The 22697-nt window shown below is 40.3% G+C and overlaps 1 protein-coding gene across 1 annotated transcript in view; it reads right to left on the reverse strand.

The window, feature by feature from the left end:
• Positions 1-1041: 1041 nt before the first annotated feature.
• MAP3K9 (mitogen-activated protein kinase kinase kinase 9) overlaps positions 1042-22697 on the reverse strand; it is a 57694-nt gene continuing 36038 nt past the window's right edge. Inside the window, exons 4-11 of the mRNA XM_061462642.1 lie at positions 18241-18389; positions 14943-15118; positions 12637-12877; positions 11336-11458; positions 10455-10608; positions 6122-6234; positions 4671-5486; positions 1042-3439 (exon numbers count right to left, since the gene is read on the reverse strand). Of these exons, the coding sequence (XP_061318626.1) occupies positions 2958-3439; positions 4671-5486; positions 6122-6234; positions 10455-10608; positions 11336-11458; positions 12637-12877; positions 14943-15118; positions 18241-18389 (2254 nt within the window). The 3' untranslated portion in view covers positions 1042-2957. The remainder of the gene's footprint in view (positions 3440-4670; positions 5487-6121; positions 6235-10454; positions 10609-11335; positions 11459-12636; positions 12878-14942; positions 15119-18240; positions 18390-22697) is intronic.

Consider the following 22697-nt stretch of genomic DNA (forward strand, 5'->3'; position numbering starts at 1 on the left):
AAAAACCCAACAAAACAACAACGTAACACACCCATAACCACAAAGCAAACCAAACACAAAACACCACAAAACAAAAAAAAAACAAACCCATGACACCAAATGTCACACTTTTACCTAGTCTTTCTGTCAGTGTAAGAGTATCTAGGCTGGAAACCCTGGTCTGGATCCTTGACTCCTTGTCATCTATCCTACCTAGTTCCCTTGATGTAACAATGTCTATTTGGTATTTGGGAAGATGGTCTTCAGAGCAAAGTACTTGTAATGGGTCAGCTACACACCAGTGTCACCAAGTTGTTACCTAAAAGGGAGAGAGGGGAGAGGGGCTTTGATGCTTCATCCTCAACTTCCATAAGCAAAAGAGGTGACAGGACAACTTGGTTTTACAGCAGTCTTGTCTGCTGCGGACTTGACAGAAACCTTATCCTTGACTTGGTAAAAGTAACTGGCCAACTATCCTAAAGTTCAGTGGGCTGAGTAAACTAATGTGATAAGAAAAGTAACCTCCCACTCCATGCAAGTAAACAGGTCTTTTTCTGTTCAAACAGACCTATTCCGGGTGATGTCTTAAATGATGTTTTCTATGATGTTTGTAATGATACTTTTTAGATAGAAAACATTACATTTCAGAACAGCCGATCCAGTTTTGTTTCAGATGGTAAAATGGTAAGGGAGAGTGTGAAAAATAGATAGTTTTAATCTCCTCCTTTATGACCCTCTGACACAGCCTCTGAATTGTCATACCTTGAGTTTTTCTCTATAGCATAATCCAAATTAACCATCTGTTGGGCAGGGCTTACCTTTTTTTGGTCTCTACATCACAAACTGAGTTTTCAGAAATAGAAAGCGAAAGGATGAATGCTTAAGAAATCAATAATGCCAAAGGTCTACATTTAATAGAAGCGTCAGCAATTTAAGGTGTTTTCTCTTTAAAGTATATTAGCTCCACATCAGAACACCTTGTCTTCAGGCAACAGTCTAACCAGCTTCAGCAACTGGATAGCACCATTAAGGCTAGCACTGGAGCATTCACCAGGCAAGGCAATTCTGCCATTAAACACACTTCATGGAATGTGATAAACAAGAAATGTATTACCTTTCTACAGCAAAATATACTGTAAATGCTTGGAAAAAAAAGGTGTGCTTGACTAATGGCAACATGCTGGTTTTAGCCCTTAAGCAGACCTAAAGACCCTTAAGTACAGTACCTCCCCACATACACTGGTTTTTAACATCAGGTTATAAACATTTAAAGCACACAGGTTCTCTGCGCTGACAGCTTTGAGAAAGTATTCGGCTATATTGCCTTCATGGACTACCCTAACAGGCTGAGGACTGCATTGGCAGCACTGTCAAATCAGTTATTTGTACCCAGATGGTCAGTAGATTAGCAAAATGAGCACTGATCCCTACAAAAAGAGTGAACAGATATGCTGTACCCTGCAATAAAGCAGACTACCCTACTATGCTCATATAAAGGCCACATCCCTTATTTATAATGCCAAAATGGGGGAAGAGTGAAGCTCTCATTAAAGCCAGTAAGATACACCTGCAGAGGCACATACACATTTGCAGTCTCTGTACAGAAGGTTGTGAGCACAGGCACACCCCGTTTGTGTGACTTCCTCCTTCAAGATGGGTCTGTTCTGGCTCCAGTTAGGAGTTTTTACATATCTGAACAAGAATAAAGTTTTACATGTCTTGAGTGCCTTTCACTCAAAGATCTCAAAGGACTTTATATCTATTACATATGTCCCAATCCCTCCCCCTGTGAGGTAGGTATTTTTCCTATTATTTACAGATGGGGAAATTTAGGCACAGAGGTTACATTATTTGCCCACAGTCACACAGTGAGACAGTGACAAAATAAAACAGAATCCAGATGTTCTGATTCTTGTTTGCACAATCCAACTACTAACAAGCCTCAATTTCCAAAGAGCCTTAAACAATTATCAGTGTGCAGAAGAACAGTCTTGGGTTTCAAGGGCCACTCCTAAAAAGTGTAAGGAGGAAAACCAGGAAGTTAAAAAAAAACAAATGAGAGGACACAACCAAGCCAATACAGCTTTAAAGAAACAGTTCCTGCTAATTCCCTTCCCAAAGCTGAGCAGCTTGACTATGAGCCTGGGATACAGGGGGTGGGAAAAGGAGGCTGATGGAACCAAAGGTTTAAACAAAAAAGAAAGCTAGAGTTAACATCCATACCATAAACCTTCAGCTTTTTGAAAGCACAGGATCATAGAAAAATAGGGCCAAGAAGGACCTCAAGAGATCAATGAAGTCCATCCAACCTGCCTTGAAGTCAGGATTAACTACACCTACTCATTCCCAACAGTCTAGCTGGTTTGTTCTCAAAAATCGCCATCAGTAGGAATGCCATGCCCTTCCTCTGCAGTCTGTTCCACCCTGCACTATCACATGAGCAAAAGAGGACAAGCGAGTCTAAGATAGCTACTTCTGCTCCTTCGGTGGGGGTACCATGATTCCCAGGCCTGTCTAATGATCTGAACACATTTTAGAGAATGTAGTCTCCAGATATTTGTTTCTGTCCTGGATTCCTTGGGAAAACATCAAACACTGATGTCTGCTGCAGTGTAGTAACTGAGTTTTGAAAATACTGATTAATACCAGGATAGATATCAATATACTTACTGCAAGTGCCAAATCCTACAAGGTTAGTAACAAGGACTTTGATATGATAATTTCAGCTCATTGCAGATTCAAACTGCAATAAGAGGGCAGGGAAGACTACAGAAAAAACCCACAGCAAGTCAGCAGCTCACAGCTGCCAAGTTTCATCCAACTGCAAAAAGCAGGCAGTCGAACAACATATCTTCAGCAGAGGCAGCACCATATGATCTCTGTAGCATCCCTCCATCTCATCTGTCTTCAAAGTGCATTCTCAGTGCAAAAAGTAGGATTGAATTTAGAGGGGCTCACTGTCCCCAGTGGATTTCATACTAGGACCAGAATTCTTGCTTGAGTTCATATGCTGCAGCTTTTTGTGAGTTAAGTTCACTTCTGCATAGCGGAATGGTGCTGTCCTGGCTCTGCCCCTCAGCATCTATGTCCAACAGTGTCCGCTCCTCTACAGGAAGACCCACCTGGAAAGGAAGCAGTGCAGGCAGTCCAGGTCTCTCTTCTACAGTGCTGCTGCTACTAGCAAAACAAGAGTCCAGATTGCTTGGAGTATCAGTACTTGAACTGTTTGCAGAAGATTCACCCTTGGTATTGCTGGGTGATACAAACCACCAGGGATCAAGCCGCTGCCGACTGGCTGCAGGACGTGGCCGAGGCAGGAATTCCAGTGTCTTGGGTCTTTCCAGTGTGGGGTCCTGCTGTGCATTCCATCGTCTCGGGGCTGGAGGGAAAACAAGGTTGGGGTCTGGCAGGCGAGGGACCTCACTGGGATCTCTACTTGGACTAGGTGTTTTTAATACACCTATCCAAAACAGAAGATGTAAGAGAAGAAGGAAACAAGTTAGATGTCACTGCTAAATGGTTCCAACAGGTCTTAGTTTACTGTATGTATACTACTAAAACATTTTCAAAGCAGAAAGCCTCCAATCAGAATCTATGAACTGTGTTTCTTCAGGACCACACCAATCTGAAGTAACTGTCTTCTTTAACCCTATGCTGTTCTCAACACATTGCAAGACACTGGCCTAGCACAAGCAACAAGTTTTGTTCATTCTCTCATTTGCTTTCTTTAGTTCTCAGACTGAAGAGCATGGGTTTGACCTCCTACCAGAGGTGAGGACTCTCCAAATCCTTCCAAGGGCACATTACCCATCAACAACTTGAATGGATCAGGGAGACACTTGCACAGCAGGGTATGCGACACCTATTTGCAGTGAGCAGTACCAACTTCCTGAAGACTCAATAAACACCACCTACTGTGGGCACTTGTTGGTTGCTTTTTGTTTAGGGATGGGGGATGGTGTTTTCTTTTATATATAAACACAACTTTTACATTTTCATGAATACCATTTTAATGAGTATTCTCAGTTGCATTAACCCACATTTTACTGCAGACTGCCATTCAACAGACAACCTCACATTTTGTTTTACCTCTGGGAAAAGTCTAATTAAATCAGATTTTAATTTATTATTCTAGTTCTTTTTTTTTTCCCTCTGAATTACTAGAGCAAGAAAACAGGAAAGGGTTTTTTTAAGTTATCAAGTCATAGCCACTCCTAAAGACTGCAACAGTGAGAACACTGCCTACACAGGAAGATCCCTTTTACTTGGAGCAATAGTGGCATAGCCCCAAACTGTTTCAGAGATCCTGTTTTCACTGCCTTAAAGATCAGAATTTACTTTGATATTATAACAGCAATACAAACAAGTGTATAAAGGCATTGGATATGGAATACTGAGGAACTGCTAAAATGCACAGCATTTGTACGTTGGTACCATCTTTATCTAAGAAACAATACTACACTCTGCTTCATAGCACAGGAGAGGAGAGTTCCTTAGCTGAGATGCTGGAACAGAGACAATTACTGTATTATTCTGTTCATCATTTGTGTAAAGGCAGCACCTATAAGCTCATCTTATGGACTGACCATCACAATGGATGCTGTGTAAGCAACATGTTTACTCCCGAATAAACAGTTATACTCTTTGGGTCTTTATTCTGAAGAGGAAAAGGAAGATGGCTAAAAACCTACCTGCTCCCAGTGCTCCAGTTAAACAGCTACTGGAAGGGCATCCACTGGTTGGGCACCCACTGACAACTAGTCCGCTCCCTTTGATGGCCCCATCAGAAGGTGTGCGCCTGTGCCCGCTTTGCTGGGTGTGGGAAGAGAGCGTCACATGGGTGGGAGTCAGGGACTGGTTGGGGTCTTGTTTGAACCTCTCGATCTGGACATTGACTAGTGGGTTGGTAATGGCTGGCATGGGAGCCTTGACTGTCACTGGGCTGACAGGCATTTCATACACCACGATCTCATCACTGTCTGAGCGCAGCAGGGACCGGGTGGAATTACATTCGGAAATGGAAGACAGGGACAGAAGGGTGAGGGATGTGGATGGCTCGCCTAGCAACAACATGGGATCATCTTTCCTGAAGATCTTTCTGGAAGGTGGACTAGTGCTCCTGCGCTGGCGTCCAGCTCGCTGGAAAAGGCTGTCACGCTTCTTCTTCTCTTCCCTGGGTGCCTCTGGCTCCTCCTCAATCAGCAGCTGACACTTCCCTGCTTCTAACAGATCAAAACCCAGGCCTGCAGCAGCTAGCACTGCTCCACAGCCAAGCAATGCAATCTCACATCGCTTGTGGTGGGAGCCACTACGTTTGAGGCTGTTGGTGGGTGTCAGCTGTGGGGTACTAGTAGCAGAGTTCACAGGGGTGGACTCCTCATTGGCATCACTAGAAGGGCCATCCCAGTCTTCATTCTTCTGAAATGGGATGCAGAGGTATGACTGATTGTGCCCAGGTGAAGGGTGCACCTTGCCCTCCCCATTAAGGCATTCACTGTCTTCATCATCTGAAAAGCAAATGAAAACAGACTTTGCATTGATGTCACATTTTCACTGGCAAATTTCACTTCCTTACAAATATACATGAAAATAAGCTTCACTCAGAAGACAGAACTGTCCTCATTGCAAGCATCATTCCAAGTGCCAAATACTCACAGGCTACTGTCTCCAAAGCCCATAGACTGAGACAAATAACTGGAAACACTACCAAAGTGTTTGGGATCAACTGCAGAACAGTATTTCAGAAACAAGTTACACCTCAGTTATTTCTAGAGTAAAATTATATGTTTGGGAGTGAAGAGCAAAAGGCAGGAAAATTACAAGGATCTCTCCTTACAAGTGAAGGTATAACCATGCTGCACATCTAAATACCATTAACAAGAATGGAACTGAGAGGTAGCATGGAGCTAGAGGGGAACTGAAAGAAGCTGGTTTCCTTGACAGGTAAGAGGCACAAGCAGAAAACTAAACAGAAAGAAAATTAAAAAGGAGAAAGTTATTTCACAAAGAATAAAAGAAAACCGGATACCACCTAAATGAAAACATTGCTGTAAGGTACTGGGTGAAGGTCAGGAAAAGAGAGGGTCATTCAGATGTGAATGGAAGTGGAGATGAGAATATAAAGTCCAGGGAATTCTTTTACCCATCTCTGCTAAGCTGGTGAAACCTGGAAAAGCAGGTGCAGTTCTCTGGATCTTCCCAAGGTTCGGTGCACTCGATGACCACTGTTTGTATCCTTCTACCAGAGCTTTCAGACTGAAACAGTAGAACGATGGGAGAAAATGTGCCATGTTCACAACCAATTTTCATTCCCCCTTCCATATTCTACATAGAGTATGCAGGAATCCACCTTAACTACACATATTTGAACTCCTCCCATAGCAAGACATTTTGCAACATCTTTACAGCACCTTAAAATACAAGAAAAGTAAAAAAGTCCCTCCCTCATTCGTTACACCATGGCAGTCAAAAGCCCTCTGCTGATACCATGAATGCAGAATAACAGAAACCACCACTAAAAAAAATCAGATGGAACACTTTCTTTTTAAACCAAGGCAAACCTACCATGGCAGATAAAAAATAAAGTGCTCAGCAGGAGGAGGGGAATAACTCCAAAAACATCTCCATGTGAAATACAAATGAATGATGGAAGTCAAAGATCACTCACTGGGACAATAATATGCTCAAGTCATTGTAACAGTGGAGTTATGCCTCTGTATTGTAAATCCCAATATTTGTTCTCTAAAGAAAACACCTCATTGAAGTACAGACATTTAAAAGTATATTATGGAAAGGCAGGTAATTAAAATCATAAATCATGTCATTGCTTCTTTTACTTACAGACAAAAAAAAAACACCAAAACCACAAACGAGTGAAAAACCCAAACCCAAATCCTTACTGATGTCACCTGCATTTAAGAGTATGTCACTAGGTACCTGAGCTTATTAGTATTCATAGGTATTCACTACCATCAACCTATTTGTTCCCTGTGGTACTTTCATGACATCAGAAACAACTCTAGTAAGCAGCTCAATCTGAACAGAAAGATAAATAGCTACCAAAAAACTTTCAAGGCCTGCTATGATTGCCTCAAGGTTATGAAATCTTCATCCTTCCTTTTTATTTTTCATTTCTTCTCTCTCTCCTCCCCAAGTTACAAGTAGGCCCCCAAAACCTGTCCAGAGGATAACAGGACATCGTCTTAAAAATTAGACAGTAGTGTGCATTTGTAAACAATTCAAAACATGCTGAGTACATTCCTACTACAGCAATATTACCTGTTGCTGCTCCAAGGAAAAAGCAACTGGAATGATTTGCAAACATTAGCAGTAAAACTATCTATTTCAGACACCAGCACAAACAGTTCAGGAACCTGAAGACTTCTTACCTGTAATCTATTTAGATTAAATAACAGGAAGGTTATTACTCTCTTTGTTGTATTATGGTTGAGTTACTTCTCAGTTGCCTTTTTCTATGGGGAAGTCAAAAGCACCTCTCTTTAGGAGTACTAAGGTGACAAGGCTTATTTGCTCAGCAAATTGCAAAAAACTTCCCTACAACTATAAGACTGCACCTCCAGTGTTGTAATACCATTCTGTAATATTCTGTAATGTTGAGGCACTAATACAATACTGTCATGAATAAAATGTGTCTATTCTCAGGCTCACCCCTATTTAGCTTGCAAGATTTTAAGAGAGCATTGCTAAAGAACTATGACTAGCCCACATCTAGTGTCACCTTCTGTAAAATTGGTAGCACCACCAGCCTGAAAACTTAAACAGGGTAAAAATCACCCATGCCACAATAACAGCCAGAGAATAGTCAATGCCCAGTTTAAAGACAATTAAGACTTCATCAGATATGCTTGAGAATATAGCATAAGATCACAACTGGACTGTCACAACACTAGTCCAACATAAAGCTTCATCCAGTCTCTGCAATTTAGCACAGCATCCTTCTGCTGCTGTGCATATTCATTATGATCAAAGATAAATGCAGAAGAGTGAATAATCACTATATAATCTTTTCATGACTGCCTTTACTTGATGTTAATTACAGGTCATTTTATTCATGCTAGAGAATTTCACTGAAATTCCCACAATGTAATTCTTGCATAGATTTAGGATTGCCTTCTGTGGAGACCACATGGAAAGTGATAAAAAAGATGAAGATTCAAGTTCCATTGATCAGAGTCGTGAAAGCAGCTGGAATAGTAGCACTGCTGCTACTAGAACAGTGTCATGAAGAAGATTTGAATTGGACTTTTCTATCCTAAGTTTAGCTCTTCACTTTACCTCATTACCCCCCTACCCTCTAAAACTAGAATTATAAAATAGAAAAAATAGCAAGCACTCAATCTTTTGAGTCACTCACATTTACTGCAGCTCTGCCCTCTTTAATTTAAAGTCTGCAGTGCAGGCCTTAAAATTAAGCCTGCATAATCTCGACAAGAAGCCATAGTTCATTTTATGTGTTAACCACACTGCCCTCTCAGCAACACTATCATGTTTCAGATACTCTGCAAAACGCTATAGCTGCATTGAGTCTTCCTGGAAAAGGTGATGAATACTACCCAACATCTCAATTGTAGAAAGAACACCATTGTTTTAAGAGCAACCATGGTTAGCAAGCAACTCCCCTCCAGCTGTCTGTGCCCAAAAGCAATTCAGAGCTTCAGATTGAACAGGAAACTGAAGAGCTTTATTCCCAGAATTCTAAGAACGTGACTTCTATACAGGTAGAAATGTTTTTCTACCAGCTTCAGTGATCTCCTGCCTTTTATATAATTAATGATTTTAAAGCATGACAATAGGTAAAGCATAGGCAGCAGTCAAAGCAGCTTCCCCCACATTGCCCTGTTAACATGTCAAGAGTACCTTTGAGGGAGAACATTTTAATGTCATTAGAACACTCAGATCCAGGCCCTCTTGCAGAGGACTGCAATAGTGATGCATTATGTAAACATCTATTTTCCAAGAATTTCACACCCGAGGACATAATTTTAAAGAAAAATTATAACCATTTTATTTTCCTTGCTAAAAAATATGGCAGGAGACAAACTGTCAATTTAGCAGGGGAAAAAGCTTCCAATTCCACTAAAAATAACAAGACATTCAAACCTCTTAGAAGATCAAAATATTCCTATGTTTAAAGCAGCATTTCAGCAATGATCCGTTGGGGTCCTGGTATAAATAATTCAGACACACACACAAAAAGACAAGCCACAAGATAAGAATCTATAGAAATAGATCTCTGCAAAAATCACTTTCAGGATATAGTCACTCCAGCTACATGTCCTTTTCAAAAGCCCAAAGAGAAGATACGTTCCTGGCTCTACCAGATACTTTAAAAATAATCATTGACTCGACTAGGTTGGAAAAGACCCTTAAGATCATCAAGTCCAACCATTACCCCAGGACTTCTAAGACCATCACTAAACCATATCACTGAGGGCCTCGTCTACATGGTTTTTTGAACACTTCCAGGGACGTGCCCACTGCCCTGGGCAGCCTGTTTCAATGCCTGATCACCCTCTACAGGAAGAAATTCTTCCTAATATCCAGCCTAAACCTCCCTTGGCACAGCTTGAGGCCATTACCTCTTGTCCTATCACTCGTTACTTGGGAGAAGAGACCAACCCCCACCTCACTACAGCCTCCTTTCAGGCAGTTGTAGAGAGCGATAAGGTCCTCCCCTGAACCTTCCCTTCTCCAGACTAAACACTCAATTGTTCCTCATCAGACTTGTGCTCCAGATCCTTCACCAGCTTCATTGCCCTTCTCCGGACCCACTTCAGCACCTCAATGTCTTTCTTGTAGTGAGGGGCCCAGAGCTGAACACAGTATTCCAGGTGTGCCCTCACCACTGCTGAGTACAGGGAGAGATCACGTCCCTGGCCCTGCTGGCTACACTATTTCTGATAGAGGCCAGGATGCAGTTGGCCTTCTTGGCTGCCTGGGCACCAGCTGGCTTACATTCAGCTTCATGGGACATCCCCAGGTCCTTGTCTGCTGAGCAGCTCTTCCCCAAGCCTGGAGCATTGCATGGGGCTGTGGTCCAGATGCAGGACCTCAGCACTTTGCCTTGTTGAACCTCAAATAACAGCATTTAGGACAAGAAAAGCATAGCTGTGAATTGTAAAGGAGAAGTAGTTCCAGCTATTATATGAAACTACAGGGAGCTGAGCCTGGAAATAAAGAAAAGCTACTAGAGAAACAGTTTTGTACAGCCAGGAAATTCTACTGCTTACAAGTACACATACCAAGGTAACAACAGACAGTGAAAACATCAGTCAATGCTGTACCTCTAGCAAGGGCCTGACTGCAATGCAGTACTGTAATCTCCAATATCCCTGGTACAGAAAATAAGTTTGGAAAAGGAAAGTGTTTGCAAAAGGAAAGGCAAATCTCCTGTGAGCCAGCTCATAACTGATTTTAGAATCTAGAAACCAGTCTGCTTCCAGGCTCTCTCTTACCCATCTTCTCCTGCACCTAGCTCCTTGTGACAAAGTGAGCTTGGTCCCCAGGTGCGTCCCTTTTTCTTCTGGCCTCTCTTTTCTTCTTCCTCTCCTTCCTCCTTTGGAAGGACTGAGCTTCGTCCCCATGTTTTACTGCTTTCAGCAGGAGTCACTTCACAGGTGGGAAGAACAGTGGAAAATGGGAAAGAAAAAAAGATATACAACTTAAAGAATTGGTTCCAAAGCAACATAAAGAATAAAACATAGGCTGGAACAGGAATAGTAATGAAAACACCCCTTCAGGCTTATTTCCCATAGTTTTGACCATTTATCAACACATATCTAAGAACCACATCCCTTCAAATCTAGTGTAAGTAGGCTTTATAGCTTTACGCCATCACTGGTTTTTCTTTTAGAACCACCAGTTTGATACCAGACACACAAGTGTTGTGATGTCCAATACAAACACTACACATTAATTAACATCCCTCTCATACTTCTAAACATGCTTGTGTGCCTAATTCTGGTTTATTATGGGAAACTATTTTCATGACAAGCGCCCTTGATCTTCTTTCCTTCCAAAAGTAACTTAATCCACCTCAATAATGTTTCATAGATCTGTTCTGCAAGTTAGTACACCCAAGCAATGTATTTTTCTATATAAGCAGCAATGTTTCAAGAGCATGGGTAAGTCAGGTTTGCACTCCAAAGAAGGAGATACTTTCCCCCCCATCACCAACACACTCCATTTTTCTCTGCAAATGCATACACGCAGGATGCAAGGCAAACATTTTAGGAACGGTTTTTTTACAGTCCTGTCCTAGATATGGAATCTTGGCATCTGACCACGCTGACAGACTGCACATTTCCCAAATTCAATACTACATTGAGCTCCTTACACTGTATGGCCCTGAGTCTGGGAATAATTGTGGGACTTGCAGGAGGGCTGGAGCAGCTACTGATCAAGCTTTTCCTTTTATCCATCGTCGGAGAAGCCTGCACAGTGAATTTATGCTGAAAATCTGCTTCCCAAAAGAAAAAAAAATCAAAACAAAAACAGAAAGACAGTTAAAATTCTTTTGCTTAATATAAGAAAAATGAAGTAATAATTCATGCTTTTGAAGAGTGCAAATTACAGGATCTATGTAGAAATGAAGTTTTACAGTTAATAGCTATTTTGCTGTTGTACATACAGTTACTTCAGAACAAAGATGTGCATTCACACTCGCAAAAACATACCATCATAGTGTATATGAGAGATGCATACACACACATATCCCCATGCGTTGACTGACATTTAAGCTAAAGTATATCCCTGGATAAATTCCTTTCATCTTCTCTCAGTTTAAGCTAAGCAAAACCACCAGCAGTATGTGTTTACAGACCTGAAGAAAAGCATAGTTAACAAGCACATTTTATCATTGCTCTTCTGAACAGCCAACCTCTCTCAGAAAACACAAAATATAGCGTAAGCCATGATCCTTGAAGTAATGATGGATGAGCCTCAGGTGATTTACAAAACCAACGCTTTTGTTCTTTCACAAATTTGAATCTCCATAAAGAAACCACAGCAGGAATGATAAGGACTTAGTATTTCTGAAAATCACCATCTTTGCTTTCTTGAGAGTGACTTCCATGACACCCCACTGATAACATTTTCTTCCAGAAGGGTGGTATTAGAGGTCACTTGTGTGTTAATATGAGTTCACTTATGAAACTAGCAATGTAGGGCTGTAGTGTCACAGCTATTGACTTTTTAGATAATTTTAAGATTCCTGCACCAAGAAATCCAGTAGATTATGGCTTCTGCTGCAGCATTATGTAAAATATTACTAATGCAAGAACCTCCATCATTTTTTATGTACATCTTTTCTTAAACTGATCATTTTGAGTATCAAATTGTTAAACTGCAACACCAACATTTTCACCATGAACCATATACAGCCATTGACTAACAAACATGTAATAACTCAAACTTACTTCTGTCCTTTATCTTTGGAATTTTGGGGAATGCTAGCCACAAGATGATCATATTTTCTAGAGTTTCTTGATCTCAAGACACATGTTTTTCCCAAGGTACATCAAATACTTTCTAGATTCTATGATCCTAATGTGTAAGTATCAGCAGAAAGGAGTTACCAAACCAACAGGTTCAACTGTTCTTCCCATTTCACCTTACACAGTCTAACATGTGACCAACCTGAAGGCAGGCTGATATGATTGCCATCTTTTAACTTGAGCCGGTTCCTCTTGAACTTCCCCATGCGTTTCTTCACCCGAGGCTTCTCCTGACACAGCTGGTGGATAATGATGTTGAGCTCCCTTTCCAGGATGTCAATCTCGCGTTCTGCCAGCTCCTGTTCCCTCCTTCGTAGCAACTCCTCATGGTTCTTCTGTTCAACAGCAGCACGAGTCAGTTCTTCTTCCCATGTGCGCAGCTCCTGCAGGGAGAGAAGAAAGGAGAAACAAAAAACTACCTTGTGACCTGTGGGTTAAGACTAACACTATATATTCTGAAGATACAGCAGCAATGACCTGTGCTCACAGCACTGGTTAAAGGCCCAGCTGAAAGCCAAAAGCAATCTTCAAGAACTTCTGTGCTTGCCATTCAAGACCCTTCCTATCAGTATTAAAATATGGATATAAGCATTGTGAGGCTGCACGCAGAATCCTGTGTCCAGTTCCAGGGTCTCCAGAAAAAAAGATACTGACATGGGAAGAGTCCAACAAAGGGCCTTGAAGATCATTAAGAGTCTGGAGCATGTCTCCTGTGAGGAAGGGCTAAGAGAGATGGGTCTGTTTATCCTAGCAAAGAGAAGGTTTGGGTGGGGGGAAAGGTGATCTTACAGTGTATATGAAATCCTGAGGGAAGGGTGCAAAGAAGATAGGCCAGGCTCCTTTCAGCAGTGTCTAGTGACAGGACAAGAGGCAATAGGCACACAGGAGATACACTCTGAACCCTTTTTTACCATAAGCATTACTGAACACTGCCACAGGTTACCCACAGAGGTTGTGGAGTTTCCTACCTTTCAGACCATCTGGACACAGTCTTGGGCAACTGGCTCTAGCTGGCTGTGTGCGAATAGGGGACTTGGACTCCATGACCTTCAGAGGTCCCTCCAACTTCAACCACACTGTGATTCTGTGCAAAGGCACTGAGTCCTAAATTCATTGTCATGAGAAAATACTCTGGATATCTAACATGAACACGCTTATGAGAGCCATTGAAGAGTATCATGCATATGGGAACCCGTTCTGGAAGATTTATTCATAACAGTCAAAAGAATCAATCTTTGCTTTCCTGTTCAATAAGTACCTATATTAACTTCAGTAATGACTTAGACTATTTAAAAATAACCTTGCCATCTCATGCATCGTAGTAGCAAAAAACACATCTCTAACAAAAATGAATGAGGAAAACATCAGGAGGCCATTCCCATCATTTTCCAGCAAGCATGGCTGCGCCTTAGGCTTAAAGATGCATAAGGCAAACTTTCCAATTTTTCCCCTGTTGACAAAATAAATCAACTGAAACTGTCCTTGGGATCTCAAAATGTCTTTTTACTGCACTCCTCTTACCACAAGGACAAAAGAATTCAGCACTCGGAATAATTATCTCCAGCTGGCTAGTGCCAATGCAGAGCTAAAAACTGAAGACTTGAAGCTAATCTTCAGATAGAACACAGACAGATTTTACCTTAGATTATTTAAATTTTTTTAGTGATGTCACTGTTACCTGTCCCATCATGATGGAGGTGAAATTCAGTGCATTTCATTCCTGAGGTGAACAGGATATATAAAGTTCCTTCTCTCTGCCTCACAAGTCCAACTTTTGAGCCCAAATCAAGTTGGTTGCTTATTACAAAATTATTTTAGGCAAGAGACCATGAACCTTTATAAAAATATTATTAGTGATTCCACTGCAGTATTTCATAGCAACAACTGCAAAGACAGTCCCTGCAAGGACCCATCTATGTTTACATAGATGCAGCAAGGTGTGCTTTACACAAGTATGCTTGAAGAAAACTTCAGCTTTTCACATCAGCCTCTTGGAGACTGATGGTCACAATTCCTTTTATTCCTGCTAGTATTTTTATTTCCTGCTATTTACCCAGATGGACTTCAACTGTAACAGTTATTATGCCATTCCCCTGGCAGCACTCATGCTTACTATAGTCTATCCACTTTGGCTGTGCTTAAAACCTGGAAAACACAAACCTCACAGAACCAAAACTGCAATGCTTATTAGAGTATATATGTTGAAATCACCTTCCCTGCGTTTACTGTTTACAGTTATCATTTGGCTTCTCAATTAAGATCTAACAGCGAAATAGCTATCAGATGCATTAAATAATGGAGACAACTCATCATAGCAATTTGCACAGTGTGTAATGGAAGCTCACTACAGTATTAGAGTAGCAGCTCAGCATGAGGGTATTTATTTTACTCATGATTCTTCCCTTTTCTGCATCGTGACCTGTCATTGATCTTGGGACTTATTCTTACCTTTTCTTTAGCTCTGAGCTGATCAAACATCTCTTGGATCTCTTGTTTCCAGTCTTCCTGCAGGGAGTGGAAGGAATCTTTGGGCATTTCAAAGAACCCAGACTCTTCTATGGCGGTGAGATGGTCTAGGATACTGGCAAAGGAAGGTCGTGAGTGTGGGTCAGGGTTCCAACAATCTAGAATAGGACAAAGACAAGCAGTTGTTAAGCATCTCTTAGTATGGAGGTTTGAGAAGATGAGTAGTACTTTACTGATCCCCAGTGGCTAAGAGTAGCATGCACACTATCTGTATTACCTCATCTTTTCCATTTCCCACTTGCATTGACTACTGTACCTTCATAGTCAAGTATAGATTTCATGCTTTCATGTTTATACAATACCCAGCATCATCTAAGATCTTGAACTACCTGGTCTCTAGGTTCTACTGCAGTAATATGCCACATAAAATAGAAGTTTACTAATTTTACAGGAAGTTACATTTTCAAATATATATTAAAAATCATAAATAATTTCTTTAAATATTTTGCTTTAAGTTGTATGTGCTCACAGACTGGAGATACTATGCAAGACCTGCAAACAATTGTTCTATCACACTTGCACTTCAATGTTAACAGCCATACTGCAGGATATGCTATCAGAGTTCCCTCTAATGCCAAACTAATATTAAGCTGAGTCATTATGAATCTCTTCCACAGAACTGAACATCTCTCCTGTAAAGCAGATTGGGCATCAAGCATACCTTGAGTAAAAACAGCAGATTCAAGCACATAATGACATCAAATAGTGCATTTTCAATTCTCTTATTTTTAAGGGTTCTTTATTATTTGAAAGAAAATTGTTTGATCAGGCTTTTTTATTTTGCTTTTAAGAGAAACCACAGATAAATAAGCTTTTTCATTTACAATCTAATGTAATAACTTACCCAGTTACAGAGCTCTAAAACCACAGAATTTAAGGTCCTATCTTACCACATGAGGCAACTCAACTAGCAATAGTACAAAAAGGTACTCCTTTTACAGTGATGGGAATTGAATGTTGAAAACAGAAACTGAAATAGAAAATGGTATGAAGCAACATCTCAAGCTACAAAAATCATTAATAACATTTTTTTAAAAAGCCATTAAGTCAAAATGTTCTTACTTATTCAGTTCTCCCTCTCACTTCATTGTTATTTCTACCCCTGCAGAAAGCATCGCTTTCTCATTCTATATTGTCCTGTACTGGCACTTACACAGGTTCTTGCTCAACAAGTATCCTTATTCTCTTTAGCACTGGTAGACCCCTGCATGCCAAAATTGGAGAAGAACCAAACAGAAAAAGCTTAGCAATCAAGCATATTTCTAAGGAATACAGTTTCTGTTCATGAATGGAAGAAACTAACATATGGGCTTCTCTCAATATGCTCACGCTATCATTGCTTTAAGGGGTCACTGGATTTCAGATACACATTACTGCAGCATGAGGCAGGAATTGTAAAGATTTTCTAAAGTTTCCTGGACCTTAGAGCTGGAAAAAACGAAACATGCTTACAAACATTCTGGTGATGTCTTAAAAGACTTTCATTCATCAGTTTCATGGATTGAAATACACCAAGGAGGGCCTGTAATTAAAACGAAATAACACTTCACAAAATCCGTGCAACTGGTGAGGCTTGGTTTTGCAGGTCTTTAATTTTAGCATTACTGAGATTTTGCACTTGGGAGCTTCGGTTTCAAAACTGCTGGTATCAAAATGCAGGTATTTAAGCATCTGGTCAGGTTCCAGGAGGCATAAGCTGGAACACATTTGTGTTTATGGATTTCAAAATTGCTTCTCTTATCAAAATAGAGTACTGAGGATGTTAAAGAGCACTTTGAAGGTCCCCTGCTGCTGACTAATTAGTGGCAATGTGCAATACAGCTGGACTGTCAGTGCCATAATTCCTACTTCTTTAACCCAGGTTTTAAGCATGGCAAAGCAAATGTGACCCAAAGTAAAACAAAACGCCACAGCCAGCCAAATGCATGAATGAATGAGTTAACAGGATAACTATGCAGGTGGCCTGTGGCTTTTACTTTCCCAGGCCTAGATTTGCCATTATTTGCACTAATGAGGACAGTTGTAATATACAAGTCTTTTCTGTAAGGAGGGAAAGTTCAGCTCTGTTGTCTCAGCAAAGACCACCAGAGCAGTCATTCAAAAGTAAAAGCAGCATTAGGGAAACAAGAGTTCACCCGAGATGGGAAACAACCTGTCTGAAAAACAGTTTTGGTGAAGGGGCAGAAAGTAATTGTTTTCTTGTTCTCTTCTTCCCCCTGCACACGCAGAAGCTTAGTGTTCCAAAGCCATGTGGGTGCACCCCTGTGCTGCTGGGTTCAAGCACTGGCCATGAGTCTCTACCCTAGTTTCCCAATAGAGGGCACTATTTTTAACCCCAGCAGCAGATAACCTTACTTATGTTTAAACAAATCCAGGGCATTTTCAGGGAACCATGTCAAAATAAATTGCCCTGGTATAGCACTGAGCTTGTACTTGCATTAACCCTTTCAGATGCAGTTTGTTGCTTTATATTGCTTCTGAGCTACCATACCTGCAACTTGGGAATAAGGTCATTGAAAAACACACTAAAGGCACTACTGTGAGAGAGAGAGGAAAGGAAGGAGGGAGGGACGAACAACTGAAGCTCAGGAGATACATAAGTAGTTGCAACAGCCAGCAGAGCAGGTCACATAGGTACACCCAAAAGCTACCTCACAGAATCCTTTTTAATAACTACAGAAGCTCTGATAACAAACTCCTATATTACTTTCCTCCATATATAGCCTACTTTGGGCATGAACTATCTCCACACACAAAGCAGAAAATCACATCATTCTGACTGATAATATGGGTTGTTTTCAAATGTCAAAGCCGCATTTAAACCCTCTCCCTGAAATGTCAGTAGGATAAAGTTTCATTCCAAACCAGACACTGCCTAGCAAGATGTTTGAGCTATGAATTTCAAATAAAGTTGAAGACTTCAAACTAGACCAATATATGGTAAGTTTTGGTGTTGGTGAGTCTTCAGTACTAGAAAACAAGAAGCTAGATGACAACAGCAGTAGCCCCCATTTTCCTACAAAGCCAGCTGATCAACAAATGGCAGGGAAATTACTTTCACATACTACCCTTGCAATAGAGTAACTGTCACAGCAACACTAACAGTCAAGCCTAGCTCCCATCATAACCTGCACCAGTGAATAAAGCCAAACACAAGGAGACAGTGCTCAACGGCACTCCAGATACAGCACAAACCATACTCACATCGCCGCTGGCTTACCTTCCATGAGTTTGGCAAAAGGCTCTGGACAGGTGGAAGGGATTGGAAGGGCAAGTTTATTCATGGCAACACCATATGCTACTGCAAGACCATCAATTCCTCGGAATGGTACTTCCCCAGTTAGCAGCTCCCAAAGCAGCACACCGTAACTACCAGGAAGAAAACAGAAAAGACAATAGGTATTTGACTTTAACACATTCATGGTTAAGCAACAAAAAAGTACCTGAACCCATCAGGGCGGGTCTGGTATACGAAGAAATAGCAGTTTACTGGACAAGCTCCTCATGGCTGCCAAGCTGGTAAAGTGCCTTATTTTACCTGCTTTTTTTATTAAGACTGAAATAGCCATTTTTGCTTTTTAGGCAAAAATAATTTTCTCTCTGGAAACCAGGAACAGTCTGGAAAACATTAACAAAAACCTGACTAATTTAGCAAATTTCAAATCAGAAGCCAGTGAAACTCTCAAAAATGTGAAGGAGGATTGTTTGGTGGGTTGCGATTGTTAAAAATAACTGAAAAATACTTCTTCAGAATCAACTTGTCCTTAAAATGTTCTATGAAATATTAACTATGATGTTAAGGAAATAGTTCCAGGACTGTTCTTTCCCCAGGTATATGATAAACAACCTATCCTCAGAATATTCTCTCTGCTTCTAGGAAACCTGAGACAGAGACAGCTTCATACTTTGTGGCCTTACAGTTTTTTCTTCCGTTGACCTGTCATATTCTCTTCTGAACCCATTTACCATGTTCTGTGGTAGTGAACCCCACAAATTTAATGACACATTACCAAAAAATAATTGCACGTGTTTGGTTTGGGCTTGTCATTAGGTAATTTTATTTGCTTCCCTGTGGTTCTTTCAATACAAGAAAGAATGAACGTAAATTCCCTATCAACTTCTTCCATGCCATCCATGATTTCACAGGCTCCTACTACATCCTGCCTAAATCATATTCCCTCCAGCTCCCAAAATCCTATTCTAGATAAATCCTAATCTAGTTACTTTCCTGAAAGAAGCCATTTCATATCTTTCATTGAACTCAGCATCTTCTTTTGGAATGACCAAAATCACAAAGTTTTAAAGATACACAGAGAGGCACAGTATTTCCTGTTTTCTTCTTTCTTTCCTATTAAATTTTAATTTGCCACTTGTCTTTCTGACTCCTTACAACATGAGCTAGGTTACCCACAGTAACTCCAATATCTTTTTACTGAATCATAATAGTAAAATTTAGAGTCCATCACTGTACATGTGAAATTCTCTCCTCTGTACTATTTTGTATTTATTACCATTTCATCTATTTTATCATTCATTACAGTAAAACTTTTCCTCAGCTCTCTGCAGCAGATTAACTTTTCTTATCACTAATAACTTGGTATTATCAGCAAATGTTACCTAGCCATTTACTGTTTTTTTTCTAATCACCTATGATTATGTTGAACACATAATTCCCCAAGAAAACTGATTTATTCCTCTAGTAATTAAGAACTAACTGATGAGAAACAGACCTGTCCTCTTTTCCCCATCAATTCACTTTCTTTAAAAGCTTTTGAAGAAAGATTTTGTTTTAAGTTTTCCTAAACCAAATATAGCATAAGCGATCTTACCACTTGTCCACATACTCAGTAACTCCTTCAAGAATTCCCATTTTTTCACAGGATCTGATTTCCTGCTAACAAAAGCTGACTCTTCCCCAGATACGCTCATATGTCCACCAGGTCCTCCCTCTTTAGTGCTGTTTCTACCATTTAGCAGAACTCAAAATCAGACTTGCTGATCCTCAGGAAGCTCTTAAGACCTGTCATCATGTCTGCTGCCTTCCACTTCCTCTAGCATTAAGGCAGCTTTAAGCAACATATTACACAGCACAGCTCTGTCATGTTCCTGTAGAAATCTTCAGTGTCACTGTAAATTCCAGCAAACTGTTACTGCCCATTTTATCAGTCAGTTTTAACACCTCTGTGGACAGTATTTCAGCATGAGATGTCCTCTAGCTCAGCTTCCCTAAAGAGAAATCTTAAAAAGCTTAAAAAGCCCCTCTTTGTTCCATTACAGCAGACACAGGTCACTAAGTGGCCTGTACGCCATATGTTCTCCTGCAGTGTTTTCACCTGTGCTGCATCTGAAAGCAATTTATTTGTTCTTATGGTTTTCATAAGACTCTCCTCAAAATACTTTTAATTTTCTGGAGTGTTTTACATTCAACTTGCCGGCAGTTAAGTCCATGCCTACTTTTTCTCGTTTGAATACAGGTTCTTCCTTTTGACGGATGTCTCTTCTACATTGTCTTCTTCATTCATTTAAAGTCTTTCCTGTGCATTTCTCTGAGCTTTAACATAGCATTCTCAAAAGATAACCATGTTCCATGTTCTCATTTTATTGTTTTTAAGCAAAATTCCTCAATGTTGTCATTAATATCCTTCATATTAAACATTACCGTAACAGACTGATTTTTCTTAACTGGTCTGGCAAAGATATTAAATATAAGTATACATGTATTTTGATCACAGTCACATTGTACAGTTTCAAAAGCCTCTCCTAAGCACACCTGAAGACCAAATGAAAAGCTGCTTCTCCTAAATGCTCCCTGCATAGCTGCTCCATGAAACAGCAAATTCTGAAGCTCAGAGATTAATCTCTTCTTGTTTCAAAGCAGCAAGTGCCTTAACCATTTGGGAGTAACCAAAGTTTTCATTATTTCATTGCAACCTGTACCCTTTCAATCTTCCCCCCAACCCATCAAGTTCATTGTAACTGCTGCTGTTGGACAAGCTTAACTCTACTTTTCCTATTTAGATATGGAATTTCAGTCACTAGAGATCCCACCTTTGCTGGTAGCACGTTTCTTTCCATCAAGATTCTCAGTTCTTGACTCTTTCTCTTCTTTCAGCTCTTTCTCAAGAGCTTCATTTGAAATAAATAAATAAATGGGAGTTTAAGAATTTCCCATTTCCTTTCTGTCTTCCTAGGATTCCTAAGACTCAAAGAAAAGGAATCCTGTACTGAATATATATTTGGCCTGTCTAAATCTGATTGGTTTTTCATGTTATTCTCCGGTTTGGAAGCAAGTGTTGATTTCAAAAGGCAGGAAAAGGTACCAAAGAGTTTTGTTATTACTTTACCACTAGTCCTGAATAAAGCATGTATTAGACAGGTTTTGTAATGGGGTGGTTAGGAAAGCACTATTGATGTGCTCAAAGCATTTCTTCAGTGGGGTAATTTTTAAAAAGACAAAGGAATGGACAGATTGCAGAAAAGGTCACTTTGTTTCTGACAAAGCTGAATCCACCTCTTCCTCAGGTACTTACAGTTCATTGCTGATAATACTGCTTCTGCAGAACAAGGGAAACACTGCTTTGTGGCATATGAACAACAATCATCCCAAATGATTAAACAGCAAGTGGTTTCCATTAATTCCTCAAGCAGAGGCTTGGGAATGCCAAAGGAAAAAGCCAGAGACAGAGAGATTTATAAAAAAAAAAAAAGGCATAAGAAGAAAGAACCAAGGGCCTCTCCTCACTCTCAACAGGGAGGAATCAAAACTTATCAAGCTCGTTTATTCTTGCAGCACACGGTAGCAATCTGGGGGCTTTAATTACAAAATGAACTATGTGATGCTGACCATGCATCCAAGTCAACTGACACCTGTATGAATAATTAACCATCTCCCAGTGAGCCAGTAATCCCTTAAACCATTTAACATCAAGTCCAATCCTACAGACTGGATTTTCAGAAAGAAGGCTGAAGGTCTTGCAGGATTTCACATGTGATTTTGCCAGCTCCCTTGTAAGTCTGTGAACTGACAAAAAACCAATAATTTCTTCTCACTGTTATTGCTCAAAAGTTTTTGTACCATAGGTTGCTCTTAACCATCTCCCTAGGTACAGCACTTTCCATGAGAAAGGAACTATTAGCCCAATAAGGAAATACCAGCAACAACAGAAACCAGAACATTAATACATTACTTTTGTTAAGAAATAAACTTCATTACATTTTAACGGCTATTAACAATTAGCAGTTTGACTGTTATCAGACTGGCAGCTCCAGAGCGGACATGTCCTGCATATTTCACAACAGTCACTTGCAACACTTGTCCCACATGAGCTTGTATCAACATTGCTAGTCAGCATTTATCTGCCAGGTACTGAAGTCTTGCCAGTGCTTCATTACACAAAGAAGACTACAGAAGCCTGCACACAGTAAGGTGTAGATGGAAATGCTTGCCAACACCTGATTCAAATGAAATATTCTAGTGACTGAAGTTCTTACACCCACCACTGAAACATCCTGATCTGCTAATCAGATGTTTTAGGTAGTTCTGGTATTCCATTCCTAAATGAAAATTAAATTCCTAATTATTTTACTGGTCTCAGAATACATACATCTTCAAAACATCTAAATTGAGGAACACAGGGAACTCAGATGAAGGTTGTGTAGTGGCTTTACATTCTGCAT

This window comes from Pezoporus flaviventris, unplaced genomic scaffold (genome assembly GCF_033815535.1).
Source record: "Pezoporus flaviventris isolate CSIRO_AGI_PZ_B2104156 unplaced genomic scaffold, CSIRO_AGI_Pfla_v1 ptg000035l, whole genome shotgun sequence".
Lineage (NCBI taxonomy): Eukaryota > Metazoa > Chordata > Aves > Psittaciformes > Psittacidae > Pezoporus > Pezoporus flaviventris.